Source organism: Trichosurus vulpecula, chromosome 3, assembly GCF_011100635.1.
Source record: "Trichosurus vulpecula isolate mTriVul1 chromosome 3, mTriVul1.pri, whole genome shotgun sequence".
Classification (NCBI taxonomy): Eukaryota; Metazoa; Chordata; class Mammalia; order Diprotodontia; family Phalangeridae; genus Trichosurus; species Trichosurus vulpecula.
The window spans coordinates 16,681,655-16,708,342 of NC_050575.1; the positions used below are offsets into that span (position 1 = coordinate 16,681,655).

The 26,688-nt window shown below is 38.0% G+C and overlaps 1 protein-coding gene across 2 annotated transcripts in view; it reads left to right on the forward strand.

The window, feature by feature from the left end:
- The window catches only part of TECPR2 (tectonin beta-propeller repeat containing 2), a 147,498-nt gene that overhangs the window by 8,585 nt on the left and 112,225 nt on the right, over positions 1-26,688 (forward strand). For both annotated transcript variants that reach the window (XM_036750605.1, XM_036750606.1), the window contains exons 2-5: positions 20,814-21,094; positions 23,697-23,825; positions 24,353-24,484; positions 25,777-25,934. In XM_036750605.1, the coding sequence (XP_036606500.1) occupies positions 20,876-21,094; positions 23,697-23,825; positions 24,353-24,484; positions 25,777-25,934 (638 nt within the window). In that variant the 5' untranslated portion in view covers positions 20,814-20,875. The remainder of the gene's footprint in view (positions 1-20,813; positions 21,095-23,696; positions 23,826-24,352; positions 24,485-25,776; positions 25,935-26,688) is intronic.

Below are 26,688 nucleotides of genomic sequence, written 5' to 3' on the forward strand. Positions count from 1 at the left end.
TAAAAGGAAGAGGTGAATGAGCATATCTTTCCACACATGGGAGACAGCCAGTACAAAGACAAGGAAATGGGATATGAAGTGTTGTATTTGAGGAACTGCAAGTGGGTCGCTATGTCTGAATAGTGTGTAGGTGGGAGTAAGGTATAAGAAGGCCAGAAAAGTAGGAAAGGGTCCAGGTTATGAAGAGGTTTAAATGCCAAAGGAGTATTTATTTGATCCTGAAGGTAACTAGGAGACACACTCATTAATCAGAGTGTGATGTGATCACATTTTATATAAGTCACCATAGTATTTGAGTGAAAGATGAATTGAAGTGGGGAAAGACTTGAGGAAGGGACAAGACTATTGCATAGTTCAGGGCTTCTTAAACTGTGGGTCATGACCCCATATGGTAAAGTGCTGAAGGAGTCTGAAGGGGAAAAAGTTTAAGAAGCCCTGGACTCCAGGTGAGAGAGGATGAGGTTCTGAAATAGAGTTATGAGAGAGAAGGGGAAGTATACTAGAGGTATTGTGAAAATAGAAGTTAAAAGATTTGGATATGTGGGGTGAGTGAAAGTGAGGAGTTGGCACAAAGATTGTGGACCTCGGTGACTGGGATTAATGGTGGTGCCCTAACCAGTGATAGGGATTTTTGGAAGTGAGAGGACTTTGGGAAGAAAGAGATTGAATTCTGTTTTGGACTGGATGAGTTTGAAATGCTTATGGGACCATCCAATTTGAGATTTCAGGAGGCCGTTGGAGATTTGTGACTATAGAACAGCAGAGAGACTAGGTTCAGGGGTGGGACCTGCACATGTGGCCTTCTAGGTCCTTGGGTGGGGCCTTTTGACTGAGTCCAAGTTTTATAGAATAAATCCTTTTATTAAGGGGATTTGTTTTGTGAAGTTTGGATTCAGTGAAAGGTCTCACCTGAGGACCTAAAGGGCCACATGTGGTCTTGAGGCTGCAGGCTCCTCACCCCTGCCTAGGGCATGTTTTGCATAAAGATAATAATTGAGTTGGAGCTCTGATTCAATCACCAGATGAAATAGTGTAGGAAGAAAGGAGCCCAGGACAGAGTCTTGGGGAAAACCCAGTTAGAGGGCATAAAATTGATGGCTTTCTTTCTTTTTCCAATATATTTTTATCTCATTAAATATTTCCCAATTACATGTAAAAAAAGTTTAACATTTCTTTTAAAATTTTTTGAGTTCCAAATTCACTTCTTCCCACCTATCCCCTGCCCTGTGAGGAAGACAAGCAGTATATCAGTTATACATGTGAAATCACGCAAAACATTTCTATATTAGCCATGTTGCAAAAGAAAACACATAGAGGAAAAAAAAACCAGGAAAAAAGAAAGTTAAAAAAAAGTATGCTTAGATCATCACTCAGAGTTGATCAGTTCTGTCCTGGAGGTGGATAGTGTTTTTCATCATGGGTCCTTCAGAACTGTCTTGGATCATTGTCTTATCAGAGAAGTCTTTCACATTTGATCATCCTTACAATCTTGCCGTTACTGTGTACAGTGTTCTCTTGGTTCTGTCATTTAACTTTGCATCAGTTCATATAAATCTTCCCAGGTTTTGGATGAAGAACTTTCAGAGGAAACTGAGAAGTAGCTCTTGGACAGATAGGAGAGAGAACCAGGGAAATTTTGTGTCAAGGAGTGGGTGATCAGCACTGCAGAGAAGTAAAGGAAGATCCAGATTGAGAAAAGGCCATTAGATGTCAACTAGTAGATAATTGGTAACTTTAGAGAAGGCAAAAAATAATGAAGTTGGAGGCCAGATTGTAGGGGGTTTAGAAGAGAGTCTGAGGTTGTGGAGGTATTGAGTGTAGATGGCTTTCTCAAGGAGTTTATCTGTGAAGAAGAGGAAAGATACAGGAAGATAGCCAGTGTGGATAGTAGGTTCAAGTAAAGGTTTTTTAAGGATGGGGGAGACATGGAAGTGTTTCTCAGCAGCAGGAAGGGAACCTGTAGACAGGGAGAGGTTGAAAGAGTAGGGATGATAGGGCAATTTGCTGGAGAAGTCAGAGAATGGGATTAAGGGTACGTGCAGAGGGATTGGGCTTTGAAAAGAGAAGGGCCATCTTTTTATCTGAGAATGGAGTTAAAAGGAAGTAGTGGAGGAATATGTGTGAATATGAGACCAATGAAGGAGAAGGTAAAACTTTTGGTTTATTTTATTATTATTACTTTATGTTTGTGAAGGTGAAGTCCTCAGTTTTGAGAGTGGAGGGAGAAATGCCATGGGAGGTTTGAGGAGAAATTGGAAGATTTGGTGATGAGAATAAAATCTGTTGAAGACCCAATCTATTGCCTTGTTGTAGTGAGAACCCAGTTGGGATTTGTTGTTGTTCAGTCATTTCGGTCCTATCCAACTCTTCATGCCCCCATTTGAGGTTTTCTTGTCAAGGATACTAAAGTAGTTTGCCATTTCCTTCTCCAGGTCATTTTACAGATGAGGAACTGAGGCAAACAGGGTTAAATAACTTGTCCTGGGTCACACAGCTAGTAAGTAAGAGGCAAGATTTGAGCTCTGGAAGATAAATCTTCCTGACTCCAGGCCAGGCACTTTATCCACTGAGCCAACTAGCTGCCTCAGTTGGGATTAGATAACATAAATTTGTAGTTGACCCAGTCAGTGTAATTTCATGATTTCCTCCAGCTCTGTTCAGCAGCATGTGTGAACAGGATGAAAGGAAGTAGATGGTGGAAGTAATTCAGGGTTAAAGCTGTACAAGTACTGATTGTTGGTAAGAAGGGGAATGAGGGAATTGAGAATAGAGGACAAGGTAGAGTTAAGTTGGTTCACCAAGAATTTGAGATGGAGGAGGAAGTATAGCCATTTCAGGGGTAATGGCTTGGGGAAGAAGTGAGATGTGGAATGAATGGAGGTCACACTGAGGATGAAGAATGTGGTTAGAAACCTAAGGAAAGATGGAATGATAAAAAATTGTCATCAGATAAAGTAATTTCAGGTTTTGTGAACAAGGAAGTAGAACACTAAAGGCAAAACAAAGGTTCTGACTACCTCTGTGTATCTGAACTGGAATGGAGGAGTAGGTCATGAGAATGGATAAGACTGAGGAACTTAGAAGCAAGGGTATTTTATCAGTTTTTATGTTGAAGTATTTTAGTATGAGGACATGAGATGGAGTGAAAAGAATAAGCCAGGTGCTGAACTCTTTGAGGAAAGAAGGAAAATGGCCTAGTGGTCTCACGGGGTGACTTACATGCCCTGTTTGTTCAGGTTTAAGGCTGGGATGAAATGATGCATTCCTGGGTCATTAAGCAGTTAAGAAAAATTAGCCATAGCATAGAAAAGATACCTCACAAGGATACTACAGCACTTAGATTGTTATATGTGGCTTCCTTCTGTATATGGAAGCGTATCTGCTTAGTAGGGCAGGGTACGATGACTTGGAAGGTCTTGGGATCTTGGGACATCCGCCAAGTGTGAAAGGTCTTAACTCTACACAGGTGGGCTTTTTTATGCTTTTAGGTGACCAAGAAACTATGTCAATATTATCAGATTCAAGTAGGAAGATATTTCATGGGAGGTGAAGCTTGAGCCTTGTCCCCTGTGCCAACCAAGTCCGGGGTATAGCTTTGTCACCTTTCAGAGAGAAACTAGCTTAACATGTTGGGAGTGGGGATGGGGTAACTCTGGTCCTATCACAGATTCATGTAGATAACAGCCACCAGGTCTAGTTTGGGTGATAAATTTGACTAGCATGAACCTCAAAGGAGGAGAGGTTGCTCAGTGAAAGGTGGTTAAAAGAGGGTCTAGAAGTGGCACTGGAGAGAAAAGAGTATTTTGACTGCCCCACTGAGACCAGTGAGTTGACTGACTCTAAAGTCAGTCAGCTGTGTGACAGGTACTGTGCTAACTTCTGGGGATACAGGGAAAACCTAAAGACAATCCCTTTTCTCAAGTACCTCACAATCTAATGGGAGCGACAGGATATATAGAGAGTAAATTGAATAATCTCATAGGGGAAGCATTAAGATTAAGGAGGACTGGGAAAGGCTTCTTGTAGCTGAGAGACTTGAAGGAAGCCAGGGAAACTAAGATGCAGAGATGAAGAGGAAGAGAATTCTTGGCGTAGGGAGAAGCTAGGGAAAATACTTGGAATTGGGGGGTGGAATATCATATTCAAGGAATAGCAAGGAGTTGTGGGATCATAGTATGTAAGGAAGGAGAGAGTAGGGTGTATGAAGAATGGAAAGGTAGGAAAGGGCCAGGTTATGAAGGGCTTCAAAAACCCTTCAAGATTTTATCTTTGACCTAGAGGTGATAAGGAGCCAGTGGTGTTCATGAATAAGGGGAAGACATGGTCAGATTTGTACTTTAGGATCAATTTGCTAGCTGAGTGAAGGATGGATTAAAGCAGAGAGAGACTTTTGATAGGAAGACCAACCAGCAGGCCATTGTAATAGCCCGTGTGTGAGGACCAGCACCAGGGTGGTGGCAGTATCTGAGGAGAGAAGAGGGCGTTTATGAGATGTATTATGAAGGTAGAAATGACTTGGCAACTGATTGGATATGGGGGGTGGGACAGAATGAGGAGTCTAGGATGTCACCTAGGTTTTGAGCCTGGGTAATTAGGAAAATGGTAGTTTCTATGACAGTAATAGGGAAATTAGGAAGAGAGGAGGATTTGGCGGAACAGATAGTTCAGTTTTAGACATTTTGAATTTAAGATGTCTTCAAAACATCCAGTTTTAGATGTCCAGTAGGTACTTGGAGATGCAAGATTGGAGGTCAAGAGAGAGATTAGGGCTGGACAAATATGTCTGAGAATAATCAACACAGAGATTTTAGTTGAATCCATGGGAATTGATGAGAACACTAAGTGAAGTAGTATAGAGGGAGAAGAGAAAAGGGCTGAGGACAGCCTTGTTACAGAAAATGTAGCTAATCCTGGAAAGGTGGGGGACATGGTGTAATAGAGAAGGCCAGAACATGGAAAGGGTGAGAATGGTTTAAGATGAAAGGAATTTTGTTCATTTTGGAGTAGGCATTCCAGACTATATAGTATATGAAGTGGGCAGATCTGGAGTGAACATTGTGGAGGAAGAGGGATAGGTGTGAGGCACTGGTAAGTTGAGCATGGAAAATGGAATTTCTACATTGATGGGTTCAGAATCTCTGAGTTGAGAGTTTGCTAACCATTGAGCAATGTCGTCCAGGCAGAGTATAATTTGTTGGTGAAACCATGGGTGTGAATAAGATTGACTAGGGTAGAGACAATAAGAGAAGAAAAGAGGGCCATTGGGAAACACCTACTTAATGGGGCTAGGAAGATATGAACATCTGACAAAACAGACAGTCATTAGAGAAAGAATAGAATCTCTGAAGCCCCAGAGGAATATATCATGAAGGGTGGTGGTCCTTACCATTATTAAGTGCTGTAGAGATTAAGGAATTTGAGGACTCAGCAAAGACCACCTAAATTTGGTCATTGATGACCTCTTGAGATAGAAGTTTCAATGGAGTAATGCGAATGGATGCCAGATTAAAAGGGATTAAGGAGATTGTAGGAAATGAAGAAGTAGGAGTATCTTTAAGCATAGACAGCTTTTTCTAGAAATTTAGTAGTGAAAAGGAGAAGAGAGAAGTGAATGTAACTAGATGCAATAAAGAGAAGTCTTTTTTAGGTTTGGGAAGACTTGAGCATATTTGTAAGCAAGTAGGAAGGAGCCATTGTCAAGGGAGAAACTGAAGTTGCATGAAAGAGAGGGAGAGATGGATTGCTGGAGCGAGGTACTGGGAGGATGAGGAAGTGGATGAGATCAGGTGTTTGGTGTTGTTTGTCCTTCATTCTGGAAGAAGATCGTGACATCAGGAAGGTGATGCCATGACTTGGATGCTGAGTTTCAGCCACCAAAATTTACATTCCTTTGGGCAGAGTACCCACAGGTAAGGACGTGATACTCCATGTGGAAAGAGGGAGATGAAGGAAAGGGAAGGGAAAGGGAAGGAATGGATGGGAAAGGAAAAAAGAAGGGAGAAGGAAGGAAGGGAGGGAGGAGCGCTGAGTTGCCCAACTGGAACTGGTCAGTTGGGTCCCCAGCGGGGCAGCTTGGACTACTCACAGGTTGTTGTTTGTCCTTCATTCTTGAAGAGGACCATGATATCAGGAAGATCATGCCATGATTTACAAGTGAATTGGATTTAAATGAGAGAGGGCTGTGCAAGGTCACCAGCTTCACTTTCTCCTCCACAGCCATCTGGGTCCAGTGGTAAGATATAGGTCAGGACCACTAGAGATGGCCCTTGGATGAGATCAAAGGAACAGGTAAAAGGACTAGTCTGAGCAAGGAGTCCTGTGATACCTTGTCTTCTAGAGGAAAGGAGAGGCTGAATGGATGATGATTTTCAGAAATGTTGAGCAGTAGGGAAGGGGAGATGATATCTCCTATTGTTTTAGTGAAGTAAGAATTCAAGTTTTTGGTGAAGGGTAGAGTTGTGATTTGTGACTTGAAGAAAGATAGAGCAATTTGGAACATTTGCTTTGGGGATAATAAAGAGAATTGCTAGGAGTAGCATAGAAGGATTTTTGAGAAGTAGTGAGAGCCCTGCTGAAGTTAAAAACCATACATTTGTAGTAGCTAAAATCAGCTCAATTTTAAATTTTCTCTAGCCATAGAGCAGTCTGGGAACAAAATCAGAAATCTGCCCTGCTGAGGTGAGTGAGTTGGGAAGCATTAGAGTCAGTCAGTCAGCTGTTTGACAGGTACTCTGCTAGATTCTGGGGATACAGAGAAGGCTAAAGACAATCCCCTTTCTCAAGGACCTCACAATCTAAGGGGAGGCAGTATTGAAGACCATCACTAGATGAGGGATTCTAGTGTGGTGATTAGGTAGTCATTAAAGTAACAGTCAACAAACATTTATTAAGCACCTACTTTGGCTTTGTGCCAGGCACTGGCAATATAAAGACAAAAGTTGAGCAGTCCCTCCCTTCCAGGAGCCTATAGTGGATGAATAGAAAAATCATGTACACACATAAGTATGGTCAAAATATGTACAGAGTAAATATATGATAATTTTGAGGGTTGAATGAGTGAAAAGGATAGTGGGAGTTGGGGGGGTAGATGGGAAATCAGAAAAGACTTCATATAGAAGGTGGCATTTGAGCTGAGCTTTGAAGGGAACCAAGCATTTTAAAAGGCATGGATGACTGCCTGAGCACAGGCACAGAAAAGAGACCTGTATTGTTGTGTGTAAGGGGTAGCAAGGACAGTTGGCATTCACGGAAGGGAGTAGTATATAATTAGCCTAGAACCGTAGATTGGAGTCAGATTGTGAAGGTCTGGGAATGTCAAACATAGGCCCAAGGCTGACACGGAGACAAATAAAAGGGGGTAGGCTCCTAACAGAAGAGGGAAGCGTCTCTGAGGGACTAGATGTCGTGATGATAGTGAAGAACAGGTTTAGTGTGGGCGAGACAGTGGAAGAGGCATGTGGAAGGATGAGAAGTTGGAATTGAGAAGTGTTGTTCTTTTTTTCTTAATAAAATTTTTATTTAGTATTTTGTTTTTCCCCAGTTACATGTAAAAACAATTTTTAACATTCATTTTTTAAAACTTTGAATTCCAAATTCTCTCCCTTCCTCCCCACCTCACCCCACATTGAGAAGGCAAGCGATTCAATATAGGTTGTACATGTGTAGTCATGCATTTCTGTAATAGTCATGTTGTGAAAGGAAACATAGACAAAAACAAATGAAAACCTCAAGAAAAATAAAGTTTTAAAAAAAGGCATGTTTCGATCTGTGTTTGGACACCTTCAGTTCTGTCTCTGAGGGTGGACAGCGTTTTTCATCTTGAGCCTTTCAGAGTCCCAGATCATTGTATCGCTGAGACTAGTGAAGTCATTCACAGCTGGTCATCCAACAGTATTGTTGTTACTTTGTACACAGGACAGTTCACTTTGCACAAGTTCGTGTAAGCCTTTCCAGCTTTTTCTTAGAGCATCCTGCTCATCGTTTCTTACAATAGTATTCCAGCATAACCACACACTTTGTTCAGCCATTCCCCAATTGGCGGGCATCCCGTCAATTTCTAATTCTTTGCCTGCAGAAAAGAGCTGCTGTAAGTATTTTTGTACATACAGGTCCTTTTCCTTTTTGTTTTTTATCTCTTTTGGGATACAGACCTAGTACATTTACATAGTAGTATGATAGTAGTATGTTTCGTAATTGTAGCTAGTAATATGTTCAGTACATTATTTCATTTGATCTTCTATGTTCTAATTACCAGGCTAAATTCTGAGGGTACAGACAGGTACAGAGCTGACCTTGCTTTTGAATCTCAGAATCCTTTTCTTCGAGCCTTTTTTCTGATGCCACTTAGAAGCCCCCCGATCACCCTTGTTGTTATTGCTACCTTTCACCTCAAATTATCCTGCGTTTGTGTTCCATTTTACGTCTTGCATTCCTCAGTAGAATATAAGCTCTTTTTTTTTGTCTTTGTAGACTAGAGGAGCGTCTAGTAGCAGCAGCAGGTCAAAGCATAAGCAGTGTTATAGCCCTTTGGATACAGTTCCAAATTGTTCTCCAGAATGGTGTAGTAGCAAGGCAATGATCACAGTATAGAGGATAATTGTCATTGTGCCTATGTGGTTCTGTATCACAAAATAGAAGAGATTCTTTATATAGAAGGTAGAAGAAGTAAACCGTTTATTCAGACACCAGAGAACCAGAGCCCAAAACCAATAAGCCCAATCCATCACAGCCACAAAGAATTCAGCATACAACATTAGAGCAGAGAACCACTCCATCTCAAAGCCCTCCACCCCGCTGCTGGGGCCTTGCCACAAACAATCATAGCACAGCACACTTCTGCTCTTTCCCTCAGCTCTAACTGCTCTCTCAGCATTTCCTGTGATACACTTTCCTTTTCCTCTCAGCAAGCTTCTCCCATCACTTGTGACTTAGGCTTCCTGTGATGACGTAAGCATATCACATGGCTTAGTAATGGGTGGGAAAGATCTTCAAATCTAAATTGTCATTACAGATGATTGGACCAATTCACAACTCTACCAGCAGTTTGTTATTGTACCTGTTTTCCCATGTTCCTTTAAGCATTTGTCATTTATGATAGGAGTAAGGTGGTACCTCAGATTTGTTTTAATTTGCATTTCTGTAATCAGTAATGATTTAGAGCATTTTTTCATATGATAATTGGTAGTTTTGATTTCTTCTTCTGGAAACTGCCTGTTCATATCCTTTGACCATTTATCAATTGGAGAATGACCCTTATTTTTGTAAATTTGGCTCAGTTCCCTTGTATATTTGAGAAATGAAGCCTTTGTGAGAGAAACTTCTTGTAAAAATTTTTCTAGCTTCCTTCTTTCCTTCTAATCTTGGCTGTGTTGGTTTTGTTTGTTCAAAAACTTTTTAATTTAATGTAATCATGATTATCCATTTTACATTCCATAATGCTCAGTGTCTTCTTTGGTCATAAATTCTTCCCTCAGCCACAAATCTGACAGGTAAAACAGTCCTTGCTTCCCTAATTTGCTTATGGTATTACTCTTTATGTTTTAAGTCATGTACCCATTTTGACCTTATCTTGGTATACAATGTGAGATGTTGGTCTACACTTAGTGTCTGCCAAACTGCTTTCCAGTTTTCTCAGCATTTTTGTCAAATAGTGACTTCTTGTTCCAAAATCTTTAGGTTTGTCAAATGCTAGATTACTGTGGTCATTAACTGGCATGCATGGGTGCATAGTGTGACTGATCTGTGCCACTGATCCACTACTCTATTGCTTAGCCAGTACCAGATTGTTTTGATGATTACCACTTTGTAATACAGTTTGAGATCTGATACTACTAAGCCACCAAAGATAAGAATGGTAGAGGAAAAATTGGAAAAAGAAATGAGAATTATGCAAGAAAGTTACAGAAAGGGAATTAATAGCTTGGTAAAAGAGGTGCAAAAATCCATTGATGAGAAGAATTCCTTAAAAAAGCAGAATGGGTAAGTGAAAGCTAATGACTCCATGAGACATCAAGAAACAATAAAACTAAGTCAAAAGAATTTAAAAAATAGAAGGAAATGTGAAATATCTCATTGGGGAAAAAAACTGATCTGTAAAATAGATCAAGGAGAGATAATTCACGAATTATTGTACTACTTGAAAGCCATGATCGAATATGAGAGCCTACACGTGTGTTTCTAGAAATTGTCAAGGAAAACAGTATTGATATCTTAGATCCAGAAGGCAAAATAGAAATTGAAAGAATCCATCAATCACTTCCTGAAAGACATCCCAAAATGAAACCTCCCAGGAATATTATAGCCAAATTCCAGAGCTCCCAAGTCAAAGAGAAAATACTTCAAGCTGCCAAGAAAAAAAATAATTCACATATCACGTAGCCACAGTCAGGGTCACACAAGATTTAGTGGCTTTCATGTTAAAGGAATGGAGGACTTGGAATATATTATAAAAAACAAAGGTGCTAGGATTATAACCTTGCAGGAGAGTGGAGTCCCTGGAGAGCCCTGGTTCCAGGACAGAGGGGACAGATGAATTTCGTAGCTGCCAGAGGGACAATAGGGAGCAAAAACATTTGTGGGACAGCATGTCTGCAGGACCCTAGCCATGGCTTGGGGATGGAGAGGAATGGCTGTAGTTGTGCCCCTGGACAGAGCTCAGAAAAACAAAACAGTGAGAAGGCACCATTCTCTCACTCCAGGATTAGAACTAGAATAAAATAAAACAAAATTAAAATGAGTAAGCAAAGGAGAAAGAATCCAACCATAGACAGCTACTATGGGGATAGAGAAAATCTGGGTTCATATTTAGAGGAAGATAGTGAAATTTAAAAAGCCATTCCTAACTCAGAGAGAAATGTCAAATGGGTCAAAAGCCCAAAAAGAATTATTAGAAGAACTTTAAAAGAACTTCAAAAATCAGAGTCTTTGAGGAAAAATTAGTAAAAAAAAAATGTGATCCAAGAAAATTAAGAGAAGAAAGTCAACTAATTGGAAAAAGGCATAAAAAAATTTAAGGAAGGAAATAACTCTTTAAAAACTAGAATTGGGCAAGGGGAAGCTAATGACATTATAAGACATCAAGAAATAATAAAACAAAATTGAAAGAATGGGAAAATAGATGAGAATATGGAACATCTTATTAGAAAAACAACTGATCTGGAGAACAGTTTGAGGAGAGACAATATGAGAATTTTTGGACTACCTGAAAATTATGACCAAAATGAGTCTTGATACAATAATACAATACAAGATACAATAGATACAAAAGAAAAAGAAAATTGCCCAGAAGTTTTAGATTGAGAGGGTAAAGTAAAAATAGAAAAAAAATCTACCAATCACTACCTGAAAGGGATCCCAAAATGAAAACTTACAGCAATATCATAGTCAATATGTCAAGTTTCAAAGCTCCCAGGTTAAGGAGAAAATACTATATGCAACACGAAAAAAAACAATTTAAATACAACGGAGCTACAATCAGGATTACACAAGACCTGGCAGCTTCTATTTTAAAAGACTATAGATCTTAGAACATAATATTTTAAAGAGCAAAAGACCTGGGTTTGGGACCAAAAATTACCCAACAAAGTTGAGTATAATCCTGAACCAGAAAAAAAAAGGATATTCAATGACCTGAAAGACTTTCAGGTATTTGTGACAAAAAGAGCAGAACTCATTGGAAAATTTGACATAAGATTCAGAATAAACATTAAAGGCCAATTATAAGGAACTAAATAAGATCCAACTGTTTACTTCTTATATGTGAAAATATTATCAGTACTTTTATGACTGTCATTACTTGGGTAGTTTGAAAGAAAGGCTTGGGCTGAGCTGAGTAAGATGGCTTGATTCTAAAAATTAAAACCCAGTAGGCAGAGGTAAGAAGGAGCAAATATCTAATACAAATGAAGCATGAAAGGAAGAACTGATATAGAAGAAGCAAGTAGGGGTGGAGGACTGGTAGTGCTAGAACCTTACTCTCATCAGAACTGGGTTAAAGAGGAAACAGCATATATATCTAGAAGGATATAAATGTCTTCTAAATTTGTAAATTAATAAGAGGGTGAGGGCATAGGATAAGAGAGGGACTTTTAGAAGATTATATAGATTAGGAATTAGGAGGGTGAGAGGAGAGGATAAGGTAGGGACTTTTAGAGGGGTAGGTAGATTAAGGAATAGGAGGACAAAGTAGTGGTTAGAAATAACTTATATGTGTAAGGAGGGTTAGGGTAGATAGGAGGGTTAAGTAGTAAGGAGGGTTAAGTTAAGTAGTAAGGAGGGTTAGAAGGATAAATAGTGAGGAAAAATAGGATGGAGGGAAATATACACCTAGTAATTATAATTTTGAATGTGAATAGGATGATTTTACCCATAAAACAGAAATGGATAGCAGAATGAATTAAAAATCATAATTCAATAATATGTTATTTACAAGAAATATAATTGACAATGAGAAATACACACAGAGTTAAAATAAAGGGCTGGGGTAGAATTTAATATGCTTCAGCAGATGTAGAAAAAGCAGGAGTAGCAATCAGGATCTCAGACAAAGTTGAAGCTCAAATTGATTAAATTAAAAGAGATAAACAGGGAAACTATTATATGTCACCAGTATTATTCAGTATTGTTTTAGAAATGCTAGCAGTAACAGTAAGAGAAGAAAAAGAAATTGAAGGAATCAGAATGGGAAATGAAGTAATAAACTTTCTCTCATTGCAAATGATATGATGATACATTTGGAAAATCCTAAAGATCTGACTAAAAAACTAGTTGAAACAATAATTTTAGCAAAGTAGTAGGATAGATAATAAACACACATAAATCATCGGCATTTTTATATATTACCAGTAAAATCCTGCAAGAAGCAATAGCAAGAGATACCCCATTTAGGGTTTATGATTTAGGAATAAAGGCTAATACTATAAGCAATTTGGGAGAGCAAGGAATAGTTTACCTGTCAGATTTATGGAGAAGGGAAGAATTCATGACCTGAGAAGAGATAGGGAGCGTTACAAAATGCAAATGGATAATTTTGATTATGGTAAATTGAAAAGTTTTTGTACAAACAAAGCCAAAGCAACAAAGATTAGGAAGGAAGCAGAAAATTGGGAAAGAATCTTTACAACCAGAGTCTCTGATAAAGGCCTCATGTCTAAAATACACAGGGAACTGAGCCAGATTTATAGGAAGACAAGTCATTCCCCAATTGAGAAATGGCCAAAGGATATGAACAGGCAGTTTTCAGAGGAAGAAATTAAAGATATCTATAGTCATATGAAAAAATGCTCTAAATCGCTATTGATTAGAGAAATACAAATCAAAACAACTCTTAGGTGTTACATCTCTCCTGTCAGATTGGCTAACATGACAAAACAGGAAAATGACAAATGTCGGAGAGGATGTGTGGAAAATTGGAACATTGTTACATTGTTGGTGGAGTTGTGAATGGATCCAGCCATTCTGGAGAGCAATTTGGAACCATGCCCAAAGGGCTGTAAAAAATGCATACCCTTTGACCCAGCAATACCACTTCTAGGACTGTATCCCAAAGAGATCACACAAGGGGGAAATGTACCAATATATACAAAAATATTTATAGCAGCTCTTTTGTGGTGGCCAAGAATTGGAAATCAAGGGGATGCCTATCAGTTGGGGAAGGGCTAAACAAATTGTGATATATGAATGCAATGGAATACTGTTGTGCTTTAAGAAATGAGGAGCAGATGCACCTCATTAGAACCTGGAAAGACATATATGAACTGATGCTGAGTGAGGGGAGCAGAACCAGGAGATCATCATACACAATTACAGACACATGGTATCTGTAAGGACTAACTTTGATAGACTTGGTTCCTCTCATCAATGCAAGTTTCAAAGACAGCTCCAAAAGACTCATAATGGAAAAAGCTATGCACATGCAGAGAAAGAATTATGGAGTCGGAATGCAGATTGAGACAAACTATTTGGTGTCTTTTTTTTTTCCTTCTTTTTTGGTTTCATGTCTTCTTTCTCATGATTCATTCCATTGATTATAATTCTTCTTTACAAGTGGACTATTATGTAAATAAATTCAATGCGAAGGTATATGTAGAACCTACATTGGATTACATGCCATCTTGGTGGGTAGGGGGCGGAGAGGGAGGGAGAGAAAATTTGGAACCCCAAAACTTGTGTAACTGAGTGTTGTAAACTAAAAATAAAAAATAAATTTATTTTTAAAAAAAAAGCGATGCCCTATTTAAAATAACTGTAGACAGTACAAAATATCTGAGAGTATACCTGCTGAAACAGACTGTATCAGGAGGGCAGAGTTTATAATCTCAAAGAGGATCATAAACATGTCTGAAAGGTTCGGAACCGCCGGATATAAGAAACTCTCAAAGTAGAAGGCAGAAGAATCAAAACATTTATTTAGGCTCCACAGTAACCAACCCATGAACCAGCAACCCCATTTTGATATATTGATCAAAAGCTTCCAGGCCCAATAAGTACGCCTTGAAAGAGTAACCAGGAGGCTACAGAGAAGCATGATTGCGTAAAGCAAAATCATGTTTCCCCCTCTATGGTAATAAGATTACCCACTGGCCTGAAGTCTTTGTTCAGCTTCCTCCCGTAGGTCAGCTCTGCTACTGGCAGCTCCTGCTTCAGCTGTGTCTGTGGCTGTGGCTGTAACTGACGTAACTGTCGTAACTGCCTCTGTAACTGCCTCTGGCTCCAACTGTCGCTGTAACTGTCGCTGTAATGGCCTGAAGTCTTTGTTCAGCTTTCTCCCGTAGGTTAGCTGTGCTACTGGCAGCTCCTGCTTCAGCTGTGTCTGTGGCTGTGGCTGTAACTGACGTAACTGTCGTAACTGCCTCTGTAACTGCCTCTGGCTCCAACTGTCGCTGTAACTGTCGCTGTAATGGCCTGAAGTCTTTGTTCAGCTTTCTCCCGTAGGTTAGCTCTGCTACTGGCAGCTCCTGCTTCAGCTGTGTCTGTGGCTGTGGCTGTAACTGACGTAACTGTCGTAACTGCCTCTGTAACTGTCGTTGTAACTGTCGCTGGCTCCAACCGGAAAAGGAAGAGAGAGGATCTTCAAGCTGTCCTCTCCCCTCTTATAGAGTTTTTGACATCATCAAGCACCGCCTGAACGACCAGGGCCGATTGGTTCTTGACTTGGCCCCTCCCCCTAGCATAGCCGTTAACACCTCCCCTCAGCCAGCCCCATGACTCATCACACAGGAAGTTGTGGTCCTGCCCCGGAAGAGCAAGCCCCAGCGTCCAGGGAAGCTCAACGAGGCGAGCTGAGTCATTCAAAGAAAACAAAAGCCATTCTGGTTACACAGACCCAGGAACTATATGAATATAATTATAAAACACTTTATAAACAAAGTCAGATTTAAATAATTGGAGAAATATTATGTGTTCATGGGTAGGCAAAGTCAATATAATGAAAATGACAATTTTACCTAACTAATCTATTTATTCAATTTGAATTTGAATGGCATTTATTCAATGCCATCCCAATTAAATTACCAAAAAATTATTTTGCCAAGTTAGAAAAAATAATAACAAAATTTACTCGGAAGAACAAAGGGTCAAGAATTTCAAAGAAAGTAATAAAAACATGTAAAGGAAGGAGGTTTGGCAGTACCAGACCGCAAGCTATATTATAAGGCAGTAAATATCAAAACTATCTGGTTTTGAAAAACTATGTGGTAAGAAATAGAGGAGTAGATTTAAAAAAACAGAAAAAATGCTCTAAATCTTTATTTGTTAGAGAAATGCAAATTAAAACAACTCTGAGGTATCACCTCACACCTATCAGAAATGACAAATGTTGGAGAGGATGAAGAAAAATAGAACACCAATAATATCAGTTCAACCATTCTGCAGAACAATTTGGGACTGTGTCCAAAGGGCTATAAAATTGTGCATGTCCTTTGGTCCAAAAATGCCCCTGCTAGATGTTTGTCCCAAAGAGATCAAAGAAAAAGGAAAAGGACTTATATGTACAAAAATATTTATAGCAGCTTTTTTTCTTGTGATGGTGAAGAACTGGAAATTGAGGGGATGCTCATCAACTGGGAAATGGCTGAACAAGTTGTGGGGTATGATTGTGATGGAGTACTGTTATGCTATAAGAAGTGACAAGGAAGGTGGTTTCAGAAAAAATATGGAAAGAGCTATGTGAACTGATGCAAAGTGAAGTCAGAAGAACCTGGAGATCATTGTGTACAGTAACAGCAATGTTGTAATGATGAACAACTGGGAAAGACTTGGCTACTCTGAGCAGTGCAGTGATGTAAAACAGCTCCAAAGGACTTGAAAAAATGCCGTCTACTTCCAGAGAGAGAGAGCTGATGAACTCTTGAGTGCAAATTGAGGTGTAATTTTTTCACTTTATTTTTCTTGTTTGTTTTTTAAAAAATAAGGCTAATATGGAAAATATGGAAATATGCATAATTACAAAAAAGGTATGTCTTTGGGTGGATCAAGCTAAAGATTCAGCTGAACTCAACATATGTCGCTCTTTGGTTTTGTTTTGTTTTTTCTAATCATTTTCCTTCATATACTTCAAGAAGTTATGTTGTTATATGTGCAATATGCACCTTAATTCTTTTGACTAGAATCTTGCTCTTAATCTTTATTTACAACAGTGCCTGCAGCATGCTGAATTGTATCTGTATCTTTGATATCGGCAGTATCACTTTTTTTGTAAATTCTCCTATCATGTCAGAGGGACAACTCCATAATTGTAAAAGTCCCTAGAAAACACTGTAGCATGTTCCTGTCATCTTCCCCTTTGTGTTAGTTATTTTGGCGTGGCATCTGAAGAGGGTGATGTTTGCCAAAAGGTAATACCTGTGCTAGTAAGTCTCCTTTCTTGCTTAAGAAGACCCCAGTGGTGCTCACCACTTCTAAAATTGAGGAAAATGAGAGGATGTGAACTGAAGGGCTCTGTTTTTTCATTGTTTATAGGAATAGAATGAGGCCATATTGAGCCAAAGTTGTATGTGGTGAAATAATTTGTGACCAGAGAAGGCTCCTGTATTTATTTGAGTATAGAAGCTGCCCTTTCCCCCTCAAATCTGACTTTTATAAAACTGGCTATGTCCCATACCATTTATTCATTCATTCATTCACTTATTTGCTATATACCTAAATATTTTCCTTTGAAAAAGACCTCATTTTAGGGCTGTGGACTATATTTGGAGAAATATATTATTTGACTTGGGAATGGATGGACATTATTAATTTTTTATGTCATAACCAGTGATTAAAATACTATTGAAACTTGAAACTGAGTGGCAATTAGACCCTTGTTTCAAAGCTTAAAAGGAATTGTGACAGTTCTTCTCTTTAGAATTTGATGCAAATTGTTTTCTCTAGACTTGCTTTCTCTGCTGATAGCTTGTAAGTTGCTAAATCTAATTTTTTTCTTAGTCTTGATGCTTAGTGACCTTTGTACTGCTTTTGACGCTGCTGATCACATCTTCCTTTTGGATATGCCCTACTCTTTCGACTTTTGTGATATTGTTCCTCTCTTGGTTCCCCTTCTTGCCTGACTGCTCCTCAGTCTTCTTTGTTGGATCATCATCTATGACGACCTTTACTATCAGTTTCCCCCTATGGCTCCATCCTGGATCCTTCTCTTCTCTTTTTAGACTGTCACACAGATGACTTCGAAATCAATGTATTTGACCTTAATCTCTCTGCAGAACTCCAGTTCAAAGTACTATAGAAATAAACTCTAGCTGGTAACAACTACCTGTTGGATGTTTCCCCCAGATGTATAGTTGTCATCTAAAAGACTATATGTAAAAAACTGGGCATGTATTCTTCTACTACCCTAATCTAGTCTTTCCTATTTGTCTTAGAGGTACCATCATCCTCCCATTTGCCCAAGTTTACAATCAGGCTTTTTATCCTTGAAGCTTAGCTCTTTCTCCTCCTGGTTCCTCGAATTTTCTTGCATTTCTTTATATACTTATTAGTCAATCTTGAGAAATTGTGGTGCGTTGAATGTTTTAGTTTGTTGCGCTGTGGGGAAGTCAGGTGACTACACCTTTTTCTTGCAATTAAGAGCAATCATTTTTGTTAAGTACTTTATGGGTACAAGATCTGATATTTTGAAGTTAGTGTATGCATAATAGGCAGTTTTTGGCTATGTACTATATATTCTACATATGCTGGGTAAGTAAAGTTTATATTAAACAAAGTTATATATTTTCTTTTATCTTCAGTAATACAACATCCAACGTTTTTTCAGCCCACTCTTTGAGTATCTTTTATTGTTGATTTATTTTTCTCTTCACCTCCCCCCTTTGTCCTTCCAAGTACAATCTAATCTCCTCAAAGTCAGATTTTTTTATCTTTGTTTTTTTTTTGTTGTTGTTGTTGTTTGTCCTTGTTCTCATAGAGGACCTTGACTTCAGGAACGTGATGTCATGACTTTCAAGTGAATTGGATTTAAGCAAGGGAAGGCTATGCAAAGTCACCAGCCTCACTCTCCTCTGGAGACATTTGGGTCCAGTGACAAAATATAGATCAGGATAACTGGAGATGGCCCTGGATGCAGTGAGAAACCTTGGCCTTTTTAAGCTAAGGTCTTTCCCAGGTCTCAGTTTGTCTGAGGCAACACCCATTCAGTGATTAAGGCTAGGTAAAAATGAGGCAGAGAATGGCCTTTTTTTACGTAGTCAAAAAAATGAAATCAATCTGGGAGGGGAAGACCCTCAGGGTTTCTGACTAAAACAAAAACAATTGCTGTTTGCACTAATTGAGCCTTTAGAGCCCAAACAATGACCTAATGAGGCTTGGGCTGGGACCTATTGTTGGCCGAACAATCAGAGCCAGAGTGATTTGGATTTAAGGCTTGGTCCATAAAAAAGAAATCTAGCCCATAAACTCCAAGATATCTTGGAAAGTTTCAGTGATCAAAATTTATATTCTTTTGGGCAGAGCACCTGCATGTAAGGGTATGATTCCCTATATGGACAGAGGGAGAGGAGGGAGGGAGAGAAAGAGGAAAGGAGAGAAAGAAGGAAGGAAGGAAGAAAAGAAGGAAAGAAGAAGCAAGAAGCTGCATTGTTCAACGGAAAGTGGCCAGTTGGGTCCGCAGAGGGGTGGCTACTACTACACAGAGGGATTGTTGTTTGTCCTTTGTTTTTGAAGAGGACCATGACATCAGGAAGGTGATATCATGAATTGCAAGTGAATTGGATTTAAATGAGGCCAGCCTGTGTAAAGTCACTGACCTTACTCTGTCCTCCTGAACCATTAATCTTTGTATCCTTAGGTAGGCCTAGTATGCACATAATAGGTACCTAAGAAATATCTGTTGAACTGAATTTTACTTTGTTAAAATATTTATTTCTCCCAATCAGATGTAAATGGTTTGATTATTGGTTGATTAGTGTTTGTTGTACATGTTTATTAGTTCATTAAAAATAATGATTTTATTATACTTAAATGCTTACATGGAAATGTGATCTCATTAATTTGGGAGATCCCTTCAGTGTGTGTATTGCAATCCATCATTGTCTTCCCATCTTGTACAACTCCTATTAATATCTTCCCCCAAATTTACCAGGTGAATACCAGATGGATAATGCCGTAAAGAATGAAGTAAGGTTATATTTTGACAGGAAAAGACTTGTTACTGATGTTGTAATTACCCCTGAGTAAGTTGTATGTAGGCAGTTCATGATCTTATTAATGAGTTAAGATTCAAATTAGTTGAAAAAAGAAAGAAAAATGATATACAAAAAGATATGCTGTATAATTGAAGTAGCTTAGCTTTTGACTATAGAAAATAATAGGAAATAAAAAATGAGAAAGAACAACGGAAATGACATTGAGTTGAACTATAATCTATCTAGGAGTTTAGCCAGTGTAAAAAAAAAACTAAAAAGCACTTTAGCTCACAAAGTTTCTTTAAATTGATTTTACCTTCCATTGCTTTCTGTTTTGTGAGATATTATTGCTGCTCCCTAACACTTAGGAGTAGCAGAACAGTTGCTCATCTGTGTTCTTACAGTTTCATTACTGGGAACTGCCTGCACTGATCAAATCCCAAGTCAGCCCCATCACCCCTCTCCCCCCAATTATACTAGCTTATATTTTTATAGTTCTTTAAGATTTGCGGAATACCTTTTATACGTTAAATTAATCCCAGAGATCAGAATTAGGACTGATAGGTAGAAGTTACAAAGGGAAGACTTCAGGTTAATATAAGGACAAGCTTACCAACAGTTTAGAACTGTCAAAAAGAGAAATGGACTGCTTTGCAAGGTAATGAGTTCCCTTCCTCAGATGGTTTTCAAGCAAAGGCTAGATTGTCAATTTTGAGGAGTTTTGTACAGAAAACACTGGCTTCTTCATCATAAAATGAGGAGGTTGGACTCAGTGGGTTAGAGGGTTCCCCCAGTTCCAAATCTATGATCATAGGGTCCTTTGAATGACCTCTGATTGTACCTTTGAAATAATGTAAAGTATAAATTACTTTTATATGAATATTTTTTAAATTGTGCAGTTTGTTTTCTTAACTAGACATTTTCTACTCACCTAAATGTATTAGACTTGGAGACAGAATGATTGGTTTTGAGTTTCATTTTTTGCTGCGTTATTTGGCATTGAGCCGACTGTCACTTTTGTTATCTGTAACATCATTTATATACCACTTCTTATCTCAGGGTTGATGGGGTGAAATGAAACAATGTTTTATTATTGTTAAATGCTTCATAAATGTGAGTTTTAATTATGATCTTCATCATAATTGTTGGTGTTCTGTTAGGAAAAATTTCTAGTATTTTTATTTTCTGTTTATTCCCCAGGGTTCCTTGGACATCAAAATAAACATTTTCTTGTTTAAAGATCATCATCATTAATCTTTACCATGGCCTCTGGGACTGAATCAGTTATGTTTAAAGAGTTTTGCCCCTTATACTATCTCCTCAATGCCATTCCAGCTAAGATCCAAAAGGGCTTTCGCTCTATTGTGGTTTACCTCACAGCACTCGACACCAACGAGGACTATATTGCAGTGGGCAGTAGCATTGGGATGCTCTATCTTTACTGCAGACAGTTAAATCAGATGAAGAAATATAATTTTGAGGTAAGTTTGTTCTTCAGTACAGGGCTGCGTTAAATAAAATCATGTGGCATTGCTCAATCAGTCTATCTGAATATTCTGCTTTGTAGAAAATGATGGTATGTATATTTCATAAAAGGATAAATACTGCAATCAGTTTGGTGGCTTATTCTGCCTTCATCTTAATATCTAAGTCTTTGTAATAGTCTTTCAAAAGATTTCTGAGTTATTGGGTATTCGGTAATATTGGCAGTTAAGAGTGAAGATTAATCTTTGGCCCACCAAAATGGGCACTGCTACATTGATTCAGCTTGTAACAGAAAATTTGCTTGCCTGTCAAGCAAACCAGAAAAGCTAGCTATTTATGGTGTTTCATTGCTTTCCTAGCAGTCAAAAATCACAGTCTGAAAAACTTTTGGCCTTATTTTTCAAAAGAGAGATGTTCATTCATATCAGTGCTAAGAGGCTTCCTTTTCTGAATTCTTATCTTAGATTTGAAAATCATACATTGCTTGATTGGCATCATAATGCTAACAAGTATGTAATATTTTAATGGAAACAAGTTTTATGAAATAGAAACGACTAGTAAAGAAGATTGAATAATGCTTATAACTCCTTTATCTAACTTTTACTCATGTTTTTGTAAATATTAATTTACCTTTATAGGACTATAGAATGTCAAAATTGAAAGGAACAGAAATTGTTAGAGGTAGTTGAGATCTCAGAATCATAGAATCACAAGATGTTAGAATTAAAAAATGTCTTAGAAATTTAGCTTAGTTTCTTTTTCATTTTCTTAAAGGGATTGGAGGTGGGAAGAAGAGAAAATAGATTTTTGTTAGTTGAATAAATGAAATGAAGTAAATGAAAGAAATCTAGCCCAAGTATTTAATTTTATATTGAGAAAACTGAGGTCCTTAAAGGAAATTGAGTTGTCAAAGGTCACATAGTAGCTTAGTGATTCAAATCAGAAGATATTTTTTTGTTAACAAACTGCTTAAATTGTAAATTTTCTTTTTTGGGGAAAATCTGTGTTTATTGAATGACCTCAACCTTAATATGTTCCATAAAAATGGAATTTTACTGGAATTTAAGGAAACTTAACACATTTAAAAACTTAATTTGCAACATTTACGCTCTTAGGGGCGTAATTTTTTCTTCTCAAAAAATAGAAAAGAAATCCTAAACATTTTTCCCAAAATTTAAAAGAAGTTATTCATGAAAGTGGTTTTCTGATTACTTTTTGAAGCAAATTATGAATAGGAATGCATTTCTAGAAACTGTAAAAAAAACATAGCAGGGTGTGAAAAGATTCCTAAAATTGGAAGTCAGGAGATCTGAATTTTATGCCAATTTTGTTATTAGCTTATTCTTTGCCCTTGGTAAGGTCATTTCTTCTTTCTATATTCCTGTTGTCTCATTTGTGAAATGAGAGTAGATCTCTCTGGGATGCCTTCCAGCTCTGAAGATCTTGTCTACCATTTATAAGGATAAATAATTTTTAAAAAAAATCTAAACATTTTATGTTTTTCAGTAGAGAATGAAAGTAAACCTTTTTTTAATTAAAAAGTTTTAAATTGACATGAATATTTTCTCTCTCTGCCCCCTTTTCAATTACTTTTGGGGGTAATTAACACAGAGAAATCACAGAAATTTGTGTTCTGTAGACAGAAAAAGGTAAAATTTTGAATTTTCAATGAGAAATAGTTGAGACTAAATGATAGTTCACCTTTATACAATGGGTTATGTTTTACAAAATGCTTTAAAAAGTACAGCTCGGGTTAAGTGACTTGCTTGCTTAGAGTCATACAACAAGTGATTGACAGAGGTTGAATTTGAATTCAAGTTTCTTAACTCCTAAATTCATTTCACTTCAACAAACACTTTGTTCATTGGGTTTTTTTTTCTTGGTTATGATGCTTCTCTGTCATATTTCTGTCAGTTTGATCTCCATACAGAAATATAATAATCATTCAAGTATTTTTGAGTAACTATATGACCTAAGTACTGAGTATATGTGTATATAAAGAAAGGTATAGTCTTGCTCACTAGGAGTTCAGCCATGATTTATTATGTGTCTTTTGTATGCAAAATACCGCACTGTTCAAAAGGGGAAAGAAAGTAAGTAGAACTCTTGTTTTCATGGCGCTTACTGATAATAAAAATGGAACATATGTGCCACATATGTGTATACACATGTACATGCATACACATGCACACACGCACACACACATATAGAAACTGTAACAAAAATGGGAAATATGACTTTTGGTTTTTCTGGAAGATCCCTTCTAGCTTCAGGGTCATCTAGGCAGGACAGTGGTCTGAAAAGCCAACATTTACTAGCTGTTTGACTCTGGGCAGGTTACTTAACCGCCGTCAGCCTCAGTTTCCTTAACTGTAAATGGGGATAATAATACTGCACAGGGCTGTTATTTATAAAGTGCTTTGTAAACCTTGAAGCGCTATATAAATGTTATCAATTATTATTAAATCTTTTGTTAATTAAACCAGCATAAACTTCATCAAAGTGAAGCCTGTTGGTAATCTTTACTTACTTTTTAGTTTTAAAATGCTTAAATGAGTACAGTTTCCCTAGTTTGACAGGTTTGTTTTACTTCATTAGGGGAAAACTGAATCTATAACAGTTGTTAAACTCTTAAGCTGCTTTGATGATCTTGTGGCAGCTGGCACAGCCTCAGGGAGGGTTGCAGTCTTTCAGCTTGTGTCTTCATTGCCTGGTAGAAATAAACAGGTAAGTGCTAAAACTTTTAGAATATTTTACACATTTTGGCAAATTCCTGATAGATTTTAAATTAACGTATTTATTTTTAATGCCTTATCATCTGGAAAACAAATATTCAGAACAATTAATAAATAATAATTTTAAAGTGCTCATGCAAAACACCTTGAAGTTTTCTTGGACACATTTTATTCTGGACTGAAATGCTTGATGAAAAATTATACCTGTGTAAATTGCCTTTCTGATTCTAATGTTTTTAAATACAAGTTCCATCAGTAGTCTCATTTTAGAGATGTGGAGACTGGTTCTCCCCCGCTTGTTTGGGAACTAGATGTGGGGTGGCCATAAGAACTATGAATGATGAAGGTTGTTGATTTATGTGCTGGAAACAGGGGGTGGAAGAGAAATAAGTTTTACCATTTACTTCTTTCTTCCATATCCACACATGAATAATTTTGGCACATTCATGTCTCGGGCCTTATAACCTCAGTCCTGTTCCTTTTTTTTTTTCCATGTACTTTATTGACATTTATTCATAGCTTCGGAGATTTGATGTAGCTGGTATTCACAAAAATAGCATTACTGCTTTGGCTTGGAGTCCCAATGGCATGAAGTTATTTTCTGGAGATGACAGAGGGAAAATTGTCTTTTCTTCTTTGGATCTTGACCAGGTACATATTTTTAAAGATTATAAATGTTGGTTTTTAATCTCTAGGTTTCTGTAAAACCTTAAACCCCAAAGTCAAAATAAATACTTTTATTTTTAGCCAGTCAGCTAAATATTCTTAAGAATCTCTTCAGATGTTTTATAAAACCCATCTGCTCTCAGTAAGAGGGTGGCCCGCATCCCTGGTGGCTCTCCCTTTGGGTCCACTCTTTTGGGAAGGTTCCTTGAAGTGAGAGGAAACACTCCCTAAGTTATAATCACAGACAAGTGTCCCAGGTTTCAGCGGATATGGAACTGGATGCTCAACAAACCTTGTTAATGGTGTGGGAGGCGGAGGAGCAGGAGCGGGGAGCTGAGGGGAGCAGGGGAGCAGCTGGGCATTTCTTGATCGCTCTCTACGTTTTACAGAGCGCTTTCTTTTGGCCATAACAACCCTGTAAAGCAGTTATTGTTTCAGTTTTATAGATGAGGAAATTGAGGCTCTGAAATGAAATGACTCATCCAAGGACCCACAGCTAGTAGGTGGTGGAAACGTGAACTCCTATCTTCCCATTGCAAGTCTTTTGTAATACTGTGCTCTCCCTCATGATGCTCTTCCATCACGCAGCTAAGGACATGGTGCCTAAACATAGTAGATGCTAACTGATTGTGAAGATCAAATAATAAAGTGCTTTGCAAACTTAAAGCGTTACATTAATGTAAATTATTGCATTTTTAGTTAAACTCTTCTTGAGGTGTAATGCTAATATCACATGGCTTCAGTTCATTTATAGCGGTCACTGAGATGATTCGAGATTCTGAACTTATTATAGAAATGCAGTGGGGGGAGGGAGGGTACACAGGAAGCATTCCGTGGAACAAATGTGAAACTAGAGTCTCACTGTAACTTTGTAGTAAGAACACTGGACACCTGCGTTAGAATCGAGGCCCTAATACTTAGTAGCTGAGTGACCCTGGGAAAATTACTTCACTTTTCATCCTCAAGTTTCTCAGCTGTAGATGGGTTAATAAGTAGTCTATTACCTGGTAGTTTCCCTTTGAATTTGAAAAATAATACTGTGAAGTAAAAATTAAATTTATCCATATTCTCACCAGCAAGGAATTTTTTCAAAAGAATTATTTTGATTGGGATGCCACAGAATTCAAAATATTGAAGCATGAAGTTCAAGGTGCAAATTGACTTAAATACAAAATTTCTGAATTAGCAGACATGTTTTGTTTTCAAGAATGATTATTATCAAAGTTAAAATGTTTTAGTTCAGAATTGATGGTGTATTTATTACTTTTTTTGATAAGGGAGTCTGCAACTCCAGCTTGGTATTAGAAGAACCATCTTCAATTGTGCAACTAGATTATAGCCAGAAGGTTCTTCTGGTCTCTACCTTACAGAGAAGCCTGCTTTTTTACACTGAAGAGAAATCAGTCAAGCAAGTTGGAACCCAACCAAGAAAAAAGTAAGACATATATGCCTTAATTTGAGCAGCTTAGTTGGGTCAGAACTTTGTCCTTACTTTAATCTTTTGAAGTCCTATGTTCAGATACCTCATTATATCTCCATTGTCTGCCCCTACATATGAGCTATCTGCTCCTCATCCTATGGGATTCTGATCCATTTGCTCTTGAAACCCTTCTAGAAGATCTGCCCAGTGTACTGAAGGCCCTCCCCTAGAACTTTCAGCATTACATAAGGACCTTTGTGATAGTTGCACTGTTCAACTTATTCACTGACTTCCATATATCACTAGCCTACCTACCTCCTTTTCCCATCATATAATTTCCTGAATTATGTCTTTTATTTGATTTCTTGCGTGTATTTGTCTTGATTTCCCCTTACGAAGTTTGGGAAGGTTAAGACAGCTGTGTAATCTACAAGCACTACCTGGGGGAAACGGGGTTTCTTTCCTTGTAAGAGACTGTCATAGACCAGTGTCACCATCGGAGTTTATACCTGCACCCACTATTCCATCATTTTGAGTCATATAGTGTAAATTGCCAGTTAATGATAATAGCTCACATTTGCATAAAAGTGCTTTCCTCATAAAGCCTCTGTACTGCAAATATTATCACGCCCGTCTAGGAGATGACGAACCTGATGTTTGGAGAGAGAGTGAGTTGCCTATCCTCACGTGCTTTTGAAGAGAATGACCAACTTTGAGCTTCAGGTTTCCCGGTTCTCATTCAAGTGATCTTTGTACTCTGCCATGCCTC